The 20,044-nt window shown below is 36.7% G+C and overlaps 2 protein-coding genes across 2 annotated transcripts in view; one reads left to right on the forward strand and one right to left on the reverse strand.

Annotated features, from left to right (window-relative positions):
• Window positions 1–7,970, forward strand: part of maml2 (mastermind like transcriptional coactivator 2) — a 100,414-nt gene extending 92,444 nt beyond the window's left edge. Inside the window, exons 4-6 of the mRNA XM_073817731.1 lie at window positions 3,263–3,430; window positions 5,142–5,250; window positions 6,340–7,970. Coding sequence (XP_073673832.1) covers window positions 3,263–3,430; window positions 5,142–5,250; window positions 6,340–7,166 — 1,104 coding nt within the window. The 3' untranslated portion in view covers window positions 7,167–7,970. The remainder of the gene's footprint in view (window positions 1–3,262; window positions 3,431–5,141; window positions 5,251–6,339) is intronic.
• A 1,025-nt stretch (window positions 7,971–8,995) lies between these two features.
• Window positions 8,996–20,044, reverse strand: part of mindy4b (MINDY family member 4B) — a 24,093-nt gene continuing 13,044 nt past the window's right edge. The window contains exons 6-13 of the mRNA XM_073817414.1: window positions 12,966–13,060; window positions 12,529–12,694; window positions 12,382–12,447; window positions 12,135–12,205; window positions 10,720–10,792; window positions 10,438–10,614; window positions 9,223–9,403; window positions 8,996–9,138 (exon numbers count right to left, since the gene is read on the reverse strand). Of these exons, the coding sequence (XP_073673515.1) occupies window positions 8,996–9,138; window positions 9,223–9,403; window positions 10,438–10,614; window positions 10,720–10,792; window positions 12,135–12,205; window positions 12,382–12,447; window positions 12,529–12,694; window positions 12,966–13,060 (972 nt within the window). The remainder of the gene's footprint in view (window positions 9,139–9,222; window positions 9,404–10,437; window positions 10,615–10,719; window positions 10,793–12,134; window positions 12,206–12,381; window positions 12,448–12,528; window positions 12,695–12,965; window positions 13,061–20,044) is intronic.

The following is a 20,044-nucleotide window of genomic DNA, read 5'->3' on the forward strand; positions in this document are numbered from 1 at the left end:
TTGGGTGAACTATTGCTTTAAGGTTACAAGAAATTTCCGTGAACTCTGGATAACACCTCTTCACAAATCAAAGAAGGCTTAGAGGATATCAGCTGTTCCAAATGAACCGCTCAGGCAGACATTGGCAGTCTGATCCAATAATAATAATAAACCAAAATAGACTAATTATTATATCAAGAAAGCAATTATGTTTTCTGTCTTCCATAGCATATTACAAATGGAATGAAATAGATGTTTTTTTTTAGTTGCTTGTTGTTAAGTAACTACTCATTTTTATAGATATCACTGAACTTTGAAAAAGCACTGGAAACCGGGCACATTTCCTAGTTGAGTGGTCAAAATATCATTGAAATTGTATGTTATTATCTATAAATTAAAAAATAAGGATAATAAAATTCTGTATGTTTTTTTTTTTATTGTTATATGTTCCATAAACAATTATAAGTTAATAACGAGATATAAAAAGTTTGTCAAGACAAACTTTAGGTTGGCTTGAGAAAGCCTAGCTTGAAAGTTTAAAGCAGCTGTAAAAGCTTAAAGTTTTGAACTTTATATAAGTAGATTAGAGGATTAGCATGTTGCTAGCATGTTTCTAGCATGATTAGCAAGTTGCTAACATGTTTCTACCATTATTAGTATGTTATTTACATGCCATTTGCATGACTGACAAGTTACTAGCATGTTTCTATTCTAGGAGTTTACATTTAAATTTTGACAGTTGGAGTTTGAATAGTGTTGAATAAAGTTATTAACGAGATAATAAAGTTTGTCAAGACAAAGTTTAGGTTGGCTTGAGAAAGCGTAGCTTGAAAGTTTAAAGCAGCTGTAAAAGCTTAAAGTTTTGAAATTTATATAAATAGATTAGATGATTAGCATGTTGCTAGCATGATTAGAATGTAGTTAACCATAGATATATATACGTAGATGCCTCATTAGCGACTGTTTCTATGGGCCGTTATACGTAAGCCATCCGCCATTTCACTGCGGTCTACTTGACGTCATTCACCCATAGATCTCATAGCAATCACTGAATATTCGAAATGCCACAGTCCTGCACAGCCGTTGGTCTGCGAACCTACAGTATGGTGAATGACGTCAAGTGGACCGTTCCAATATGGCGGACGCATCTACGTGCTTGGAGCGGTCCAATGCGGTATCTATATATATATATCTATGGTAGTTAACATGAATAGCAAGTTACTAGCATGTTAATAGCAAGTTGCTAGCATGTTTCTAACAAACTTGCATTATTAACATGTCAGTAGCAATTTGCTAACATGTTTCTAACATGATTAGCAAGTTATTAGCATGTTATTAGAATGTTTCTAACATGATTAGCAAGTTACTAGCATGTCATTAGCAAGCTTTTAACATGATTAGCAAGTTGCTAGCATGTTTCTAGCATTATTAGCAAGTTGCTAGCACATTTCTAACATGTTTCTATCATGATTAGTAAGTTGATGACATGTTTCTAGCATGATTATCAAGCTACTAGCTTGTTGCTAGCATGATTAGCAAGTTACTAGCATGATTCTAGTTGCTAGGCTTGGCTAAATAGTTATATAGATTAGAAATATTACAATGGAAGTTTAAATTAATTAGAAATAGTACATAGAAGGGAAGAGTTTAAATAGATTTTTGACAGTTGGAGTTTGAATATGTTGGCTCATTTGAACATTCCGTCAATGTAAGTCTGTGGGATATTTTGTATGATTTTTAATCTTCAATTTTATGAAAACTATTAGTCGGATCAGTCTGAAGAGCCGGGCTGAGTTTGGTGGTTCTAGCTTGAAATCTCTAGGAGTAGCGTTCAACAATTTAGTCTAAGAATAAGAATAATAAAATATAGCACATCATTTCTCAAGCCAACCTAGTTAAATAATAACTGGTTTTAATTCCCCAAAAATTACACTGTGTAGCAAATAGCAACGACTGCAAAAAAGAAAAAAAAAAAAAACAGAAAAAAAAACAACAACAAAGCAAAACAGTATTCTTATGACTTTATACAATTATGACTTCATAAAAATTAAGCAAAATGAATATGAAAATATATAATAAATATTACTGTATTGAAAAATATTTCACATTATCTATTTGCATATATTAATTTTCACAAACTGTAATGTTATAGTAAATTGAAACTTTTAAAATGTTATTTTATGTTTGAGCTTTTGGCAGTGCATCTTTACCACCTCTATGCTATACTATCTCTTTACTATCAATGTGCTTTCTGCAAAGGTATTAGTTGCATTTTTTTTTTTCATATTGTGGTGCATGGCCACCCATGTTGTGTGTGTGTAAGAATTGCTGTGTTGTGATGGCAGAACTTTCGCAAACATTTCAAATTGTGTGAACAATCTTTAATTCAATTCAGGCCCTGTTATAAAGCAGATAGAAACAGTATTACTTTGATTTAACACAAATCGTTAGTACATGTCTACCTTGAAACCGATAACTATGTCTCCTTTCATAATTGATGATAATTGCACTCTGCTGTCATCCAAGTTAAGTTCTTTGTGGCTAAAATAGCAACCATGCAATCAGTGCTTTGAAAGAGCAACTAACATGAAATATCACAGCCTGAATAAGAGTGCATTTCAGGAAAGCGCAAAAAGGGGATAAATAGGCCTATGAGATGATCTGTTATTGCGTGCCTCTGCCCTGTGGCTGAATAAATCTGTCCTTTGCTGGCAGCAATTGGGTTGCGCCCCATAGGATCAGTCTCATAAGAGTGCAGCAGGGCTTGAGTACGGCTATCAGTCATACAGTAAACCCACGCTACTGTATGCAAAAAAAAAAAAAAAAAAAACTCTAGAGCAGCAAATCCTGAGAGCCTCATTGAAGTTTCTAATGAATTCATGTAAAATGGAAGTGAATTAACACAAAGCTGCAAGTGTGTTGAAAACGCTGTAAAAATTATAAGAGCAAGCATTTATTTGCAGTGCATGTGTCACTGCAAGCATATTAAAAAAGACAGGATGTTTTGAGAATTTCAGACTAATTTGATCTCCCTTAGGTACCATTATGTCCCCGTTATGGATATAGCCGTGGATGTGTTTTCTCTAAGTGATAGAACAGTGTGGGAAAGGCTATGGAAAATCCCTATCACCACACACAGGAAGTCACATGTGAACAGGGACTGTGTAACATCAGATTCACTGTAAACAAAGCTTGCCCTCTAGTGGACTAATCATTCAATCACAGTAGGACGTAATGCAGTGACTAGTGACATTTATAATAATAACATGCTTTCTATTTGTAGGGAATTTCGCCAGGACCTCGTTTACCAGCGAATGGGCGTCCTGTAGATATAACAGGCCAGGCTCAACAGCAAAGGCCTCCAGTTCTCAGTTCTCAGCAGAAGAACCCAGGCCAGGACCAGAACCTTCAAAGACCACTGGGTCAACCACAGCTCAACATCTCTGATGCAGTGAGTGTTGCTGTTTTGTTTTTTTGTTGTTGTTGTTTTTAAAGGGATAGTTTACCCAAAAATGAAGATGTGATGTTTATCTGCTTACCCCCAGGGCATCCAAGATGTAGGTGACTTTGTTTCTTCAGAAATGAAGATATTTAACTCAAACCGTTGCAGTCTGTCAGTCATATAATGGCAGTCAATGGTTACCAAATCTTTAAGAGTAAAAAAACATACACAGAGAAAACCAAATTAAACCCTGCGGCTAGTGATGATACATTGAGGTCTTAAGACACAAAACGATCGGTCTGTGCAAAAAACTGTACCATTTTTTGGTGAACTATCCCTTTAATGCCTAAATAACTATGTTTTTATAAATGATTTCTAAGAGGTGAATGAATTTTATCTACTTACGTGTCACGCTTTTTTAATCAGGCTAAGTGTATTTTTCAAAAATACAAATGTGACCCTGGACCACAAAACCAGTCTTAAGTCGCTGGGGTATATTTGTAGCAATAGCCAAAAATATATGGTATGGGTCAAAATTATTGATTTTTCTTTTATGCCAAAAATCATTTTGAAATTAAGTAAAGATCATGTTCCATGAAGATTTTTTTGTAAAATTCCTACTATAAATATATCAAAATGTAATTTTTGATTAGTAAAATGCATTGCTAAGAACTTAATTTGGACAACTTTAAAGGTGATTTTCCAAGTATTTAGATTTTTTTGCATCCTCAGATTCCAGATATTCAAATAGATCTCGGCCAAATATTGTCCTATCCTAACAAATCATATATCAATAGTAAGCTTATTTATTGAGCTTTCATATGATGTATACATCTCAGTTTTGTAAAATTTAACCTTATGACTGGTTTTGTGGTCCAGGGTCACAAATAATAACTGTATATGCACATATACAGTCAAACCAAAATTTATTCAGACACCTTTAACATTTCTCACATTATCAGTTATTCACTATAGTTTAGAAAATGGTCATTAAATATGACAAGAATTCAAGAGTTAAACTGTTAGAACGAATTCATCTTGGTAGTCAGATTTTTTTAATCAATTTTACTGGTAGTCCACTGTATGAAGACTTTTTGGGTATAATATATCACAGTTTACTTTATTGTGCTATCCTCACTTAGCACAATATTGTCCTGCGCCAACTAGTAAAAAAACCCTAAAGTTATATCTAGTATCTGAATATTTTTTTTGTTATGGCCACAAAACTCTATTGAAATTATTTTGTTTTAGCATTGGGTGACAGAAACAGGGAAATGTAAGGTACAATAGTATCAAACCATTATTTTGGATATTTTGTGTAATAAATAATAATGAATTATAATTTATATAACAACATATAAAACAGGTGACAAATTGTCCAGCCTAATATTTATGAAAAATGCCCAGTATTGAGAAAATAATTTGACTCTCCACAAACCCTTTTGTGGAAATGATGATATAACTTTTCAGGATTCTTTGAGGAATATAAAGTTTCAAAGCTGCATTTATTTGAAATATCAGTATGTTCTAACATAAAAAATATTCTTTAGTGTCACCTTTGATCAATTTAATGCATCCTTGCTGAATTAAAGTATACATTTCTTTCAAAAAAGTATAACGGCGCCCCTGTGATTGACCACTCGCAATCTGGTCAGTTGTAATCTGTGAAACTTTTATTCCTAAACTACTAAATGATGTGCTTTTGCTGTAAATGTTTCAGGAGAAACTGAGCACACAGGATCAGTTCAGCCGTCATCTAACACGACCTCCACCAGACTACAAACACCCACGCAATGGAGTTGGAGCTCAACAGCCAAGCTTATACTCAGGTGTGGATTGTATTTTCAGTGTCATATAATATGGGAATGAAATATCTAGTTCAGTCATGAAACTCTAGATGGCACAGACTGATAGTATCTTCACATGCAATCTTTTAGAAGTCGCATTAACTACACATGCTGATTGACCTCTGCTGATTCTGCAGCCAATGAGATTGCTTGCTCAGCATTTAATCAGGCTGTTCACCAGCCTGATTAAATAGCAAACTATGCAGCAAAAAAAGCTACCATGATGTGGTATGAACTCAGGTTTGGATTACCCTTAAAAAAAAAGTAGTTTATTTAAGTGTGCTATTAGTATACTTCTTTTAAACTAAAAATACTTTTCAGAAATGTGTTTTATATACTTCTCAGAAATGTACTTAAAATGACATTTATGTATACTTGACTTATACTTAGAAAACGTCTAAATATATTTGAGCTCTACTTGTGCTCTGGAAATCTGTGTTTTCATTGTTATAAGCTAGGGGCGCTATTACACATCTTCTGTACAGAATTTCCAAAACACAAGTGAAGAAGAAACCGAAACAATAGATTCCACATGTAATCTAACACAATCGTCAGACATAAAACAGCATCAAAACTATAGATATGTACAACTGTGTAACGTTATGGAATAAAATCTCGACCCACGAAGAGGTTTATATATATATATATATATATATATATATATATATATTGTATGTTTGAATATTCATATAACAAAATATATACAAATTAATACCTAAATAGGGACATAGTAGAAAACTTACGAGTGTACTTGCAGTATAAAACTAAACTAAACTAGTAGTTTACTGAGACTACACTTCAAAGTGTACTAAGGATGCATAAAAAATGATTTATTTAATTAAAAGTATATTATACTAGTACACTGACTAGTGTATATATACTAGTACACTGATATTTGTATACTTACTACATAAAGTATACTTAAAAATATACTTGAACTTTACTTAAGTATACTTAATCAAATAAACTTGAAGGATACTTCTTTTTGGTAAGGGTAAGCAACCACATCAAATCTTGATATTAGTCATTTTCAGTATGTTATCACAGATCTTTTTTATGCATATGCAACAGGCAATGGGTCAGACCAAAGTGACATCCAACCCTTGTCATGCCACCTGCCCAATGGACAGGGTACCAAGATGGTGCCCACCTCAGGAGAGAGGAGGTTTCCAATTGGAAAAGACCCTAATTCAGGACCCACTGGTGCTCAAGTTTGCGCAAACCAGCTTCGACAGCAACCCAGCAGCCTGATCCGAATAGGGCTTCAGCAAAACAAGCCTCAATTCCATGGGACGAACAACCAGAGTGGCACTTTTCAATCGAGCACTCAGCATGTGAGAACGGGCATCAGTCAAGATTCCCTGCTGGGGCAGAGACTGGGTGACATGAGCACCAACACCAGCAGGATGGACACTGCTTTGAACTGGGTAAACAGCGCCAAACAGAGTGGAGCTCCAACAGGACTAGATGTCAAAAGGCTCCCCAATACAGTGATGCCCCAAAGTGAAATTCATTTCCCTTCGAGGTCTATTTGCCCACCTAACCAGGTGGCGCCTAATTCTAGTCTGCTACCCATAAACCCTGCAATCAGAAGCTCTGCTCCCAGAGCCAATCAGCCTAGGATACCCCCACTACCCGGGGTGACTTGCCTGACCCAATCGTCCTCCGAACAGCAGGGTTGTCCGACCACATTTGGAGAGCTGAGCCAAAGCCCAGCTACTTATCAAAACAACCGGCCAGGTCGATTAACCTTTGACTTCTTACCGGAGGGCGATAACACGGTACCAGGAATAAACACAGACTCGGATTTCATCGACTCCCTGCTGAAATCAGGTTCAGGCAATGATGACTGGATGAAAGACATCAACCTGGAGGAAATTCTGGGTGGACATTCGTAAAGCTGACTCAAAGCATGAAAATTGTGTTTGAACTGACAAAAACGTATTAGGAGTCTGACGTCAAAGTTCTGTTAAAATATTTTATTACCCTTCTATTAGTGGGGAAAACAAATGTATTATATGTTCTACTATACTGTTGGGTTGTTTCTTCATATCATCTACTAACATGTTGTAAAGTTCATGTTCATGTCTTCAGTGTTTTACCCCAAATCCATATCAGTTATCATTCAAATGCTGTGAGACTTCTGTTAGATCTTTTGTTTCTAATCCATTAGCACAGAGATTAATGTAAAAGAAACTGTGATTTGACTGCCACGATAGAGCCACTGAGCATGACATTGGCACTTAGGAAGCAATTCATGATAAATACTTTGTTTGCTCTGGGTTTTAGAGTTCAAGGTTATACATCTTTAATATTGTAATACTGATATACTGTTGCATAGCATAAAAGTACAGATCTGTTTATCCATTTTTTCAAATTACATATCAACGGGTATTGAAAAAGAGCCATTTATGTATTGTTTTATTACACATCCAAAAGAGAAAATCTGTAAAGGGAAAACACATATGCTCAGAATGTAAAAGCTATTGTTAACTGATAAGGCCGACCTTCTTAAGAAAGACATGTTAAGTTTATAAGTTCTTATTGGTAATATTGTATTTATACACCTCTATCTCAGTATATAAAATGATATTTTTTCTATTTCTTTTCTATAACTCGCTATAATTCTGTCATAAAAGTGTATATCCTATTATGTCAATTTAGCCTTTGATAATAAACTACATCAAAGAAGAACCTTTACAGCACATTTTGACAATCTGTTTCTTATATTCCAGGTAAAATGGAAGTGAAGTGCCACAAGGCTCCATCTTAGGTCCTCTGTTGTTTTTACCAAATTCAGAAAATCTAACACATCCGCAGTAATCGATCATTTCCACACTGAACACCTGTTAGATTCTTAAACAACTATAATACAATGCTACTTGTAAAGCTCTTAATATTGGAGATTCTTAAATCACCCTGTAGTCCATTACTCACTGAATTCACAAGATGATTGTAAATTCTTAACTATAAAAATATAGATTTGTTTTCCCATTCTCACAAACAAACCAAATGTCATGTGTCCAATCTATGAACAATCAAAAATATTTTTTTAAATAGATAAAGTTATTTAAGTAACACTTTACATCATCTGTCTATGTTGACATACTAATAAATGCTGTAAACAACAACAAAAAAAAAATAACGTACTGAACCTTATTATAAAGTATTGCCTTTCTTTAATTACAATACTGGCATAAAGCAGTAATTAAATTAAAATATACACATAAAATACTACATACATGATTTATACCAGATCGGAATCAAACACGGCAAGGCTTTGAATAAAGCTCTTGACTTAAATTGATTAAACCCTGTAACTTGAGACATCAGGCTTTTCCATCACGACTCAAGACTTGAGCGATTAAGACTTGAGACTTGATACTTGTACCCATATCGGATCCAAATCGAAGGACAAAAACAGTGTGGAGACTAAATCATGTAGGCACCAAAATAGAGTTAAACATCTGTGTGACTTGTAAACCAGATTTGAATCTAATGTAAGAGCCAAAAGACTTCTTTGTCATGTTTTACATATTTCAGTTTTCACTTTTGTTAAATTCTCAGATGCTAAGATGGTCAAGGGTAATCGTGTAATTAAGATTTACAAACCAAAATGAAAGTCAAAATTAAAACCAAATCAAAACCCATGTCAGTCCATAAAACATTCTGCATTGCAGACCAGGAGAGTTATGATACAAATTTGGTGACACTGCTTTAAACCTCTTCAGAAAAAAGGCACTGTCCCATTCCAGTCAATAACAGCTCCCTCCCACTTGGTCCTAATGGTCATCTCTACAGATGGAAACTTTTTTTCTGGGTCTCCTTGAATGTCATTCTTTTCAGCCTCCCAGTGATGGGAGTGTGTATCTGAAATACAAAAGAGCAATACAATACATACGTTTTAAATTTCTGGTTCACACAGGCAGGTGGCATCAATGAGTAAGACTGTACCTATGGTGAGCATTGTAGTGTTGAGCTGAGTTGGTTGGCCATTGTAGAAGTAAAGCTGGAAAAGATGCTCCATCTTCCAATCAGAGAGCAGTGAACGATTTGGGCTGAACAAAACACTGTAGGTGCCATTGATGTTGCACACCCAGATAGGCAGCTTGGGGGTTTTTAGCATGCTGCCCACCTTAGGAAAAAAAGGGATCAACTCAATATGGATGCATTCAAAATCTAACAGACTACAATGCAGTAACACAGAAACTAAGAAGCTAAAAGTCCTGTGGGAGTAGATACAGTTTCAGTGTGTAAGCAAAGCCATATAAAAAGAAACCTGAATCTGTGTACTGTGTTAGCTTAAAACAGATCATGTGAAGCACAGTAATGTTGTACAAACAACTATATGACAGAAAACATCACTTATGACCATGTGTCATAATCATTATTATGGGGTCAATTCAGTTAGGGTATGTCGTAAACTCAATTTCTCGTTTTCCTCCCCAACTTCAAAATCATCCTAACATTGCTGACGAACATTTGAGGTTAAAAAGTATATAAATTGTCAATTTGTTTTGTAAATAACCAATCGTTTCACTGAATAAGACCCTTCTTCCTCAGCTGGGATCATTTAGAGCCCTTTGAAGCTGCGTTTAAATTGCATTTTGGAAGTTCAAACTCTAAGTTACCATACATATCCATTATATAGAGAAATCTTGAAATGTTTTCCTCAAAAACATAATTTCTTTACGACCGAAGAAAGAAAGACATGAAAATCTAGGATGACAAGGGATTGAGTACATTATCTGTACATTTTTGTTTTGGAAGTGAACTAATCCTTTAAGATTGCATATTGACCTATTGTGTAGGAACTTCAACTCCAAGGGCTCCTTTATGTAAAACAGGTTCCTCAGGAAAAAAATCAAAAAGTGCCTAGAGACTCTCCAAAGGGTTTGATCAGAGTGGCAAATCTGAGGAATCACAACTGGTGGCTCAAATATCTTTCATTTTTACAGTGTTTATTCACAGGTTACCTGCAGGTAAGCTACTGTGAAGCTTACAGACAAAGTGAAATAAGATCAAGTGTCAAGGACAATTGGGACAAAATTCCAGTTGTTCTGACTGAGAAGAAATACCATTTCACTAAATACTTCCTTGGCCAATATAACTTATCTTTACATGGAAAAGTGCCAAACCCCCAGAAAACACATAGGATAGGTGCCATACCAGAGGAAGCTGTGCATGGTTGACTTGTTCTCTGTTCCAGAGCAGATATCCCACATGACTACGTGTCAGAACCCCGTGGAGAGGCTGGGCGAGTGCTATATCTTGCTCATCATTCAGTGAAGTACCGTTGAACACATGAGGGGTTGCACGGCCAGTCAGCAGCAGGTTTAATAAAGCCTAATGGACACAGAGACAGTATGAAGCAGTTAAAATACTAACCAGTCACATGTACATCTTGGTTTCTCTTCACACCCTCAAAAACTCACAAAAAAATGTCCTTACCTGTCGACAAACAAAGTTCCCCAAGCTCAAATGCAAAAGGTGAGTGGTGGTACAATCGAAGTCTGCCCGTATCCTAAAAATTTAGAGACTATGCTTTATTCATTTATTCATTCATTCATTTAAAATACTAAAACTCTCTAGTATTTTGCATATGGCATATCCATATTCTTTTATCAATTGATTGTATTTACAAACTAAAGCTGACTAAAATATTGGCACTGGAGATATAAGTGCAGTAAAATATTAATAATTCTTAAAAATATTTTTCTTAATATACTACTGTCCAAAAGTTTGTGACATTTTTAATGTTTGTTTGCATTTTTCTGATGACAAATACAGTAGAAACAGTAATACTGTGACATTTTGTAAAAATTTAAAATTAACTCTTCTATTTTAATATATTTAAACTAGGGCCGGGACTTTAACGCGTTAATTTAGATTAATTAATTACACAAAAATAACGCGTTAAATTTTTTAACGCATTTTAATCGCACTAAGTTTTGCACCGCGGAACGTTTCTCACTGGATGAGATTAGGCGGACCGATTATACTGGAGCACAAACTAGCGTTCAGACAAGCCAAAGACGTCCGTCCTAAATAGTATTGTATGTCCCAAATCGTAGTATGTTTAAAAAGTATTCCAAAGATTCCCGGATGGTCTACTACTTAACGATCAATGCACACTTTTAACTGCTAATATTGCCCGCAACACACTGATTCGATTAGAACTACAAACACGCATAAAAAGTGTTAAAAAACTACAAACATGGAGGATATACGCGACCAACGGACAGGTAGAGAAAGGGGTTTGAGTGATAAATAATCAGTGTGTAACCTGATAAAAACTATTTTTTAAATGTTATCCGCATTATATTCCATGTGCAGCAACTTTTATAATGATAGGTTTGGTCATTAACGTTTAAATGCATAATTAAGCAAACACAAGAGCAGAGTTCTCGGCATGAAAGACTCGTTAAAGAACGTGCCTCTTGCTACACTTAATGGCAATATTGTACTGGTCTGGTGGACTTGGTTGAACAAAAATAAGCAATATTTTGTTGCTTAAGCTTATGTATTCAGTCATTATTCAATGGTATACTAAAAATCCATGTAAAATTCTTAATTCTCACTGTTCTCAGGTCAAATATTTACATGCGATTAAAATGCGATTAATTTCGATTAATTAATTACAAAGCCTCTAATTAATTAGATTAAATTTTTTAATCGAGTCCCGGCCCTAATTTAAACATGTAATTTATTCCTGTGATGGCAAAGCAAAATTAGTAAATTAATACTGAATCAGAACAGTCATGATCCCTCAGAAATAATACATCATTATACACACACACAGAGAATTCAGAATTATTAAATGAATAAAAAGGTATAAAGAGCCTGTAGAAAACCTGTAGACATACCTGTCAATGGTCCTGGAGAAGATAAGGCTATACAGAAAAAGTATAATTCCATGGCTTCCTTCTTCCTTAAACTACACACATTCAGGTCAAAGTTAATAGTTTTATACAGTCAATGTTTTACTCTTACAAAGATCTGGGCAAGTAAAAGAAAGTGCATTTAAGATGCATTATCATGGACTTAAGACATATAATGGACATAGATTCCTAATAATAATAATAAATAATTTGTGTGTTAAAATGTACCCACACATTGGATGTGCTCGCATATAAATGATACAACATCTTCTTTCTTTTTAAAGGTAAAAAGCTGCAACTGTAGAATAAAAAAAGCAAGAGATTAAACAATTAAAAATTTTTTTTAGCTGTGTTAACTAGTTTTCATAAATGGATGTACCCTCTCTGTGAAATTGTCCAGTTTGTAGTCCATGTGGGGGGTGAAACAGCGTTCTGACGTGACCAAGCAGACAGTAGCTGTCTGCTCCTCACCAGCTGTCCACAAGATGTCAGTTAGTGCAGCTGCCAGTGCCTTCCTCTGGTCCATCTCCCCTACCATCACCATACTGAGATCGAAAGATAGAAAGAGTCTGTTGGAGCTGTGATACAGTGGACTGTGCATCACCACAAAATTCTTACTTCAGTTAAGACATTTGGTCAAAACCTCAATAATCTCTTAAATCTCGTGACTGACGCAAGTGATTTCAAATGCAATATATGCACATTATTATTATTATTAATGTTACATTAGATTATATAATTAGCAACATTTTTTAACCCCACTTCTACCCAAACCATAAATGTTCTGATGAAACAGAGAGAGAAAAAAAAAATCACCTTTGCATTGTGCACTCTGAGTTTACTGGCCGGGTGAAGAGCAAATATTTAATAATATGAGCCTGAACCACCATCTGAATAGCACAGGCTCCTCCCTGCAAGAGAACAGAAAAAGAAAACACTGTTTGACCTCACATTTTAATGATGAAACACAATAAACTAATATGATTAATTCAAAATCTAGAATTAAAACAGTGTGTGTACCAGCTCAAATGTATTTAAAGGGACTGTTTCTCCCAAAAAATAAATCAGAGATGTAAAGGGATAGTCCAACCAAAAACAAAAACTCCCCATTATTTACTCACCCTCAAGTCCTCCTAGGCATGTATGACTTTCTTTTTTTTCAGATGAATACAATCAGAGTTAGACTGAAAAATGGCCTGGCTCCTCCAAGCTTTATAACCAGTGAAAGGCTATTAAAGTCCAATAAAGTGCATCCATGTATCATATAAAGTGCTCCACACGCCTCCATGGGGTTAATTAAAGTCATCTAAAGAAAATCAATGTGTTTTGTAAAAAAAATATCCATATTTAAAACTTAATAAACAGTAATCTATAGCTAAAATACTTACTAACTATTGTAGGTGTTCACGAGAGAGTGGCATTTCACTGGAGCACTGGTGAGAATACACTCTTTAAAATAAAACTGCTTCATGATGACATAGAAGAACCTTTTTTGTCTAAATGGTCCCATGAAGAACCTTTAACATCTGTAGAACTGTTCTGTTTCACAAAAGGTTCTTCAGATTGTAAAAAACATCAGAAAGAAATGGTTTCTTTAAAGAACCTTTGACTGAATGGTTCTTTGTGGAACCAAAAATGGTTCTTCTACGGCATTGCTGTGAAGAACCTTTTAAAGCACCTTTATTTTTAAGAGTTTTGTTTAAAGCAAAGAAAATCAAGTCTAGTCTTGGTTCATATCGAAATCCACCATTTTATTTTTATTATTATTATTATTATTATTTTTATTTTTTACAAATCTTCATTTTGTACTTTTATTACATGACAGGTAATTTGTTTTGCTCTCCCCACTGCACTTTAGCATTGATCACCACATTCGCCTATGTCCTACTACAATATCCACCAGATAGTCACTCCAGATTTATTAAGTTTTGAATATGGATGTTTTTCTAAACTTCTTATTGCAACTTCTTATTTTGAAGAAAACAGGAAGAAAACTGATAGATTTATCACTTACGCAGCGCAGTAATTTTTATTAGCACGTATGTGAGCATTTTGCGAGGGCAGATGAAGCTGATGGAGGAATTTGTAGCTTCACTTGCAAGATACAATTGCTGTTCATCAATAAGGTAAGAATCAGACCCATTATAAACCTAAACATACTCAAAGTAGTATGTAAACCTCCGGCCCAGTCTGAGGTCCTGAGCACTCTGGAAAAGGTTTTCGTCCAGGATATCCCTGTACTTGGCCGCATTCATCTTTCCCTCGATTGCAACCAGTCGTCCTGTCCCTCCAGCTGAAAAAAAAAAAAACCCACAGCATGATGCTGCCACCACCATGCTTCACTGTTGGGACTGTATCGGACAGGTGATGAGCAGTGCCTGGTTTTCTCCACACATACCGTTTAGAATTAAGGCCAAAAAGTTCTATCTTGGTCTCATCAGACAAGAGAATCTTATTTCTCACCATCTTGGAGTCCTTCAGGTGTTTTTTAGCAAACTCCATGTGGGCTTTCATGTGTCTTGCACTGAGGAGAGGCTTCCGTCGGGCCACTCTGCCATGAAGCGCCGACTGGTGGAGGGCTGCAGTGATGGTTGACTTTCTACAACTTTCTCCCATCTCCCGACTGCATCTCTGGAGCTCAGCCACAGTGATCTTTGGGTTCTTCTTTACCTCTCTCACCAAGGCTCTTCTCCCCCGATAGCTCAGTTTGGCCAGACGGACAGCTCTAGGAAGGGTTCTGGTCATCCCAGACGTCTTCCATTTAAGGATTATGGAGGCCATTGTGCTCTTAGGAACCTTAAGTGCAGTAGAAATTTTTTGTAACCTTGGCCAGATCTGTGCCTTGCCACAATTCTGTCTCTGAGCTCTTCAGACAGTTCCTTTGACCTCATGATTCTCATTTGCTCTGACATGCACTGTGAGCTGTAAGGTCTTATATAGACAGGTGTGTGGCTTTCCTAATCAAGTCCAATCAGTATAATCAAACACAGCTGGACTCAAATGAAGGTGTAGAACCATCTCAAGGATGATCAGAAGAAATGGACATCACCTGAGTTAAATATATGAGTGTCACAGCAAAGGGTCTGAATACTTAGGACCATGTGAGATTTCAGTTTTTCTTTTTTAATAAATCTGCAAAAATGTCAACAATTCTGTGTTTTTCTGTCAATATGGGGTGCTGTGTACATTAATAAAGAAAAAATGAACTAAAATGATTTCAGCAAATGGCTGCAATATAACAAAGAGTGAAACATTTAAGGGGGTCTGAATACTTTCTGTACCCACTGTATATACAGTATATGTTTTTTTGTTATTATTCAAAAAATATATATACATTTTTATATACTTTATTTTAATTTACCACTTGCATGTCTACAAAAACATCTCCAATCTCAAAAAATGCTATAATCCACGAATCTCGTTACATAGCACAATGAATCTCCTATTTAAACTGCGTCCACACTTGATTATAATGTGAGGATCCAAGGTTTCCAGAGCTCAGGACTGAACAACAATTTGGTAAGTGGATTCTGAATAACTGAAAAGCCATTAATTGGCCATTGTGTTTCAGAAACAGACATGTCTGTAATTGGCTACAATGTTTAATACTGCAAAAAGAGAGCGCAAACACAAATACACGTTGGATTCTGTGTGAGGCGGCTGCCGTTTACTTTAATTTTGTTGTTTATGTTTATTTAGTTATTAAAGTTAAGTTTGCTGGTTCCCACTAGTGATGGGTCGTTCTTGAACGATTCGTTCATTTTGAACGAATCTTTATGTGACTCGAGAATAACGAGTCTTCTCGGGGAGCGATTCGTTCAGTCGCGCATGCGCAATTGCGCAACTATGAACGAAGGACTCAAACCCAAAGACTCGAGAGATGAACTAATCAATTCTGTTTCTGGCTCCAGCAGCATAGGTTAAGCTTATGAGGCTGTCACGTGATGAACGAACGACTCGGACCCGAAGACTCGATAGATGAACTAATCAATTCTGTTTCTGGCTCCAGCAGCATAGGTTAAGCGTATGGGGCTGTCACGTGATGAACGAACGACTCGGACCCGAAGCCTCGAGAGATGAACTAATCAATTATCTTACCGGCTCAGACTGCGTTAGTTAAGCTTATATGGGTTTGTCACGTAATGAACGAACGACTCGAACCCGGACAGATAGAAGTGAGGGAGCTAATCATGAAGACCCAGGTAAACAATGCATAAATCTTTTGTTTCTAATAGCTTATAGTTTTGTCTTGTTTGTAGTGTGATCAACGTTATATAAACGTGTATGAGCATTACATGTGTTATGGAAGTAAAACGTAGCTTTTTAATTATATTTTGGTAAAATGAACGAAATGACTCGAAAAAAGATTCGTTCATTTTGCTGAGTCGGTAAAATGATCCGAACTTCCCATCACTAGTTCCCGCTTGATAAATTCAAATTAAATTTCAGAAAGCTGTACAACTATACTGGCCTGATATTCTATGTGAACATCACATTTTTTATTCAAAATTAACATTTTTATAAGAAACTGAAAAAGCACAAATGTCAGAGCATGACATAACTTCCCCTCAGATCACAGAGTTTTAACCTTCTTGCACCTCTGAGGAACCTACTGACCATGTTGTGCTTTTTAAGGACTTATTGCCTGCTGTGTCATAATGTGCCGCTATGTACACCAGCCATGTACACTTTTAGGATGGTGGGGGATAACCACCTCTCCCATATTTCAAAGCATACAGCCACTTCAAAAAGGCTTAAGTGATATTCAGGTGACCTCAGGTGATATTCCACTCAGGTCTTCTGCATCCTGTCCAAGAGACAGACGTGGAGCTCCAGAGGTCTGGGTGTGGATGCCAAATTGTGTCCTGCCCTTAAGAAAGGCAGTCCTTCCTGAGGGAAATTCCCCAAGGAGTGATTGTCCAAAGAATGAATGAATGAATGAATGAATGAATACCTGAATGAATAGCTTTATTGCCATTGTCAGGATTGTGTTCTGTTTTTCCTAGTGTGTTTCTCCGTGTTTCCAGTTATTTGGTTTGTTCCTTTGTCTCCCCCTTTTGTTCAGTGTAAGTTGGTTTAGTCTTGCCCATATTTGTAACCCTTGTTATCCTGTTATGTTGCCACTCCCCTTTTACAGTATATTTATAGTCTTTTGTTCCTCACTCCCCTTGTCCGATCTTAATGCTATGTAGTGTTGTCATCCTTCCAGTTTTCTGTTTATTGTTTAAATAAATTTACCAATTCATCGTTACTCCTGACTCCTGCAAGTTTCCTTCTGTCTCCTCACCGCCAGCATTGTGACAGCCATTGCAAGCAGAGCAAACAATGCAATTCTTAAAAGCACCTCTATGGTCAGTGTGCAATGACTGATCAAATAAAAGACAAGAACAAGTGAGATCTTGGTATGCAAAAAAATGGCAAAGCAGCATGTATACACTTAGTGTAGATAACTGTTCACAATGTTTATAGCTAAAAATGTCTCTAAATCTGCTGGTGTGAGTTTTGGCTGATCTGTAATGTCTGCCAGATGGCAACAATTCAAACAAAAATTCTCTGGTGATGTTTTGTGTCCTGCTACCATTGTGTGTAGATGCAACATCCTCTGAAGGTGCCAACTGGCAGCCAATGATTTTTTCTGCCATTCTCACCACTCCATGCAGTCTCTTTTTGTCAGCAGCAGAACAGCCTGAATACCCCACTTGTACACAGTAGGTCAGAACAGACTCGACTGTTGCATAGTAAATGCGAATGAGCAGTCTCCTGTCCATATTATTTATTCTAAGCACCTTCAGAAAGTGGAGTCTCTGACATGCTCTTTTAACTATATAGCAGTGGTGTTGGCTGCCCAGAAGAAGATGATCGATATGAGGACACTTAGATATTAACAGGTTTCCACTCTCTCCACACATTCTCCATTGATGTAAAGTAGGGCAGGGACTAGGGTTGGCTATCGAGAACTGGTTCCATTTTAGAACCGGTTCCAAATTTACAATAACTGGGCATTCAATAATACACGTGCATTCCGATTCTGCTTTTTTGCAGATTTTCAGATTTTTGTCTTTTGTCTATATATGTTTGACATCTAAACGCTTGGCTTAAAACTTTTTAATGGACTTTTTTTTTTTTTTTTAAATCGGAATTTGGAATCGATAAGATTCGGAATTAATAAGCAGGATCAGAATTGATCAATTCAATCTGTACCCTAGCAGGGACTGAGTCTTGCTTTTTCCTGAAGTCCAGTATCAGCTCTTTGGTCTTAGAGGTGTTTAGAACCGAGCTGTTTGTTGAGCACCAAGCTGCCAGTCTGTGGATCTCTTCTCGTATGTGGATTCATCTCCATCTGAGAGGAGTCCAACAACAGTTGTGTCATCCGCAAACTTAATAATGGTGTTAAAAGAATGGACAGGTGAACCTCTGGAATGCTTTGAAGCCCATCCAGGGTTTTTACCACTATACTGGCAGGCATTTGCCAGCAGGGGGTTCTGCAGAGGGTCATCTATGGTTTCGCTGAACAGGTCCCCTTGACAGAGGGGGGCATCGAGAAATTGCTTCTTTGGCAGGAGGGCCATGGCATGCATGGTGAAGCCTGTGTGTCCAGCAGTGCTGCAAGCTCTTGCTCTCATGGATGACATGAACTTATATGTTTTGCACAAGAGTCTTCAACGGTTCCTCCTGCAAACAGCATTTTGCAGGCACAATTACACCACATTTGTCTGATCCACCTGCCCTACCATCGAAGGGTAGTAAGGGAGGAAGAACCCGCAAAGCATGTTCCGGCAGTAAAAGGTTCATTCCACAACTTAATAAGCTCCTCATACGCCTCCAAGAAGAAAGGCACTGGGGCTGACTGCAGCTGTGAGCACACCACCTCAGTCTCAGACAAGATTTGTGCAATCAGGCATGATGGTGGAGGCCCAGGTGAGTCTTCAGCATCGGAAGACATAAACTCAGCCTCCGATGTAATGAGTGACAGCTTATCCTCCTCCTGAGCAACACTGAACAAGAAATCAAATTCACACAAGAGTTTACCTGGAGGAGACACTATCACTGTGATACCCTGATCCTTTGTGCACAAAGTGTTCTGTGTTCTGCAGACAGGGAATGACAAAGGTGCCCACCCACAAAAGCTGTTTTAGCATGAACCCAGCCCCAAGAACAAAAGCAGTGATTGTGACCATCAGAGGGAGAGGGATGTTAGCTGTATCCAGAAATGCACTTACGAAATGACGACTTTAAAAAGGTGTTTTGAAAAAGCTGTTGCTGTTTATGAAAAAATTCTCTTTTTTGGAGAATATGTTCTTACAGAAATCTCACTTTTAGTACCTTGAATTGTCTTACACTTAACAGTGTGTACACTTTCACTTTCAGAAGTTGTTGTAGGGGTGCTTTCTTCCCACAAAAAGTGAAACATGTATGCTAGTTATATTCGAATCAGAATCAAAATGAGCTTTATTCGCCAAGTGAGTGTGGACACAAGGAACACAGGTAGAGATTAATGAAGAGAGAATCATCAACATGTCTTTTCAGGTCTAAAAAACTAATTTGAATAAGCAGAGCAAGACATCCTTTTATACTACGGCTGTGCAATATTTGTTTTATTATGAACTTTTGAACAAATTACCTAATTGAACTATATATGTATAGCTACAGGGGTTGGACAATGAAAACTGAAACACCTGGTTTTAGACCACAGTTAGTATGGTGTTGGGCCTCCATTTGTGGCCAATAGAGCATTTCTTTGGAATGACAAATACAAGTCCTGCACAGTAGCCAAAGGCATTTTGAGCCATTCTCCTCTTGCAGATCAGGGGTCAGGTCACTACATGATACTGGTGTAGGAAAATGTTATCTGACTCGCTCCTCCAAAACACCCCAAAGTGGCACAATAATATTCA

This window comes from Garra rufa, chromosome 14 (genome assembly GCF_049309525.1).
Source record: "Garra rufa chromosome 14, GarRuf1.0, whole genome shotgun sequence".
Taxonomy (NCBI): Eukaryota; Metazoa; Chordata; class Actinopteri; order Cypriniformes; family Cyprinidae; genus Garra; species Garra rufa.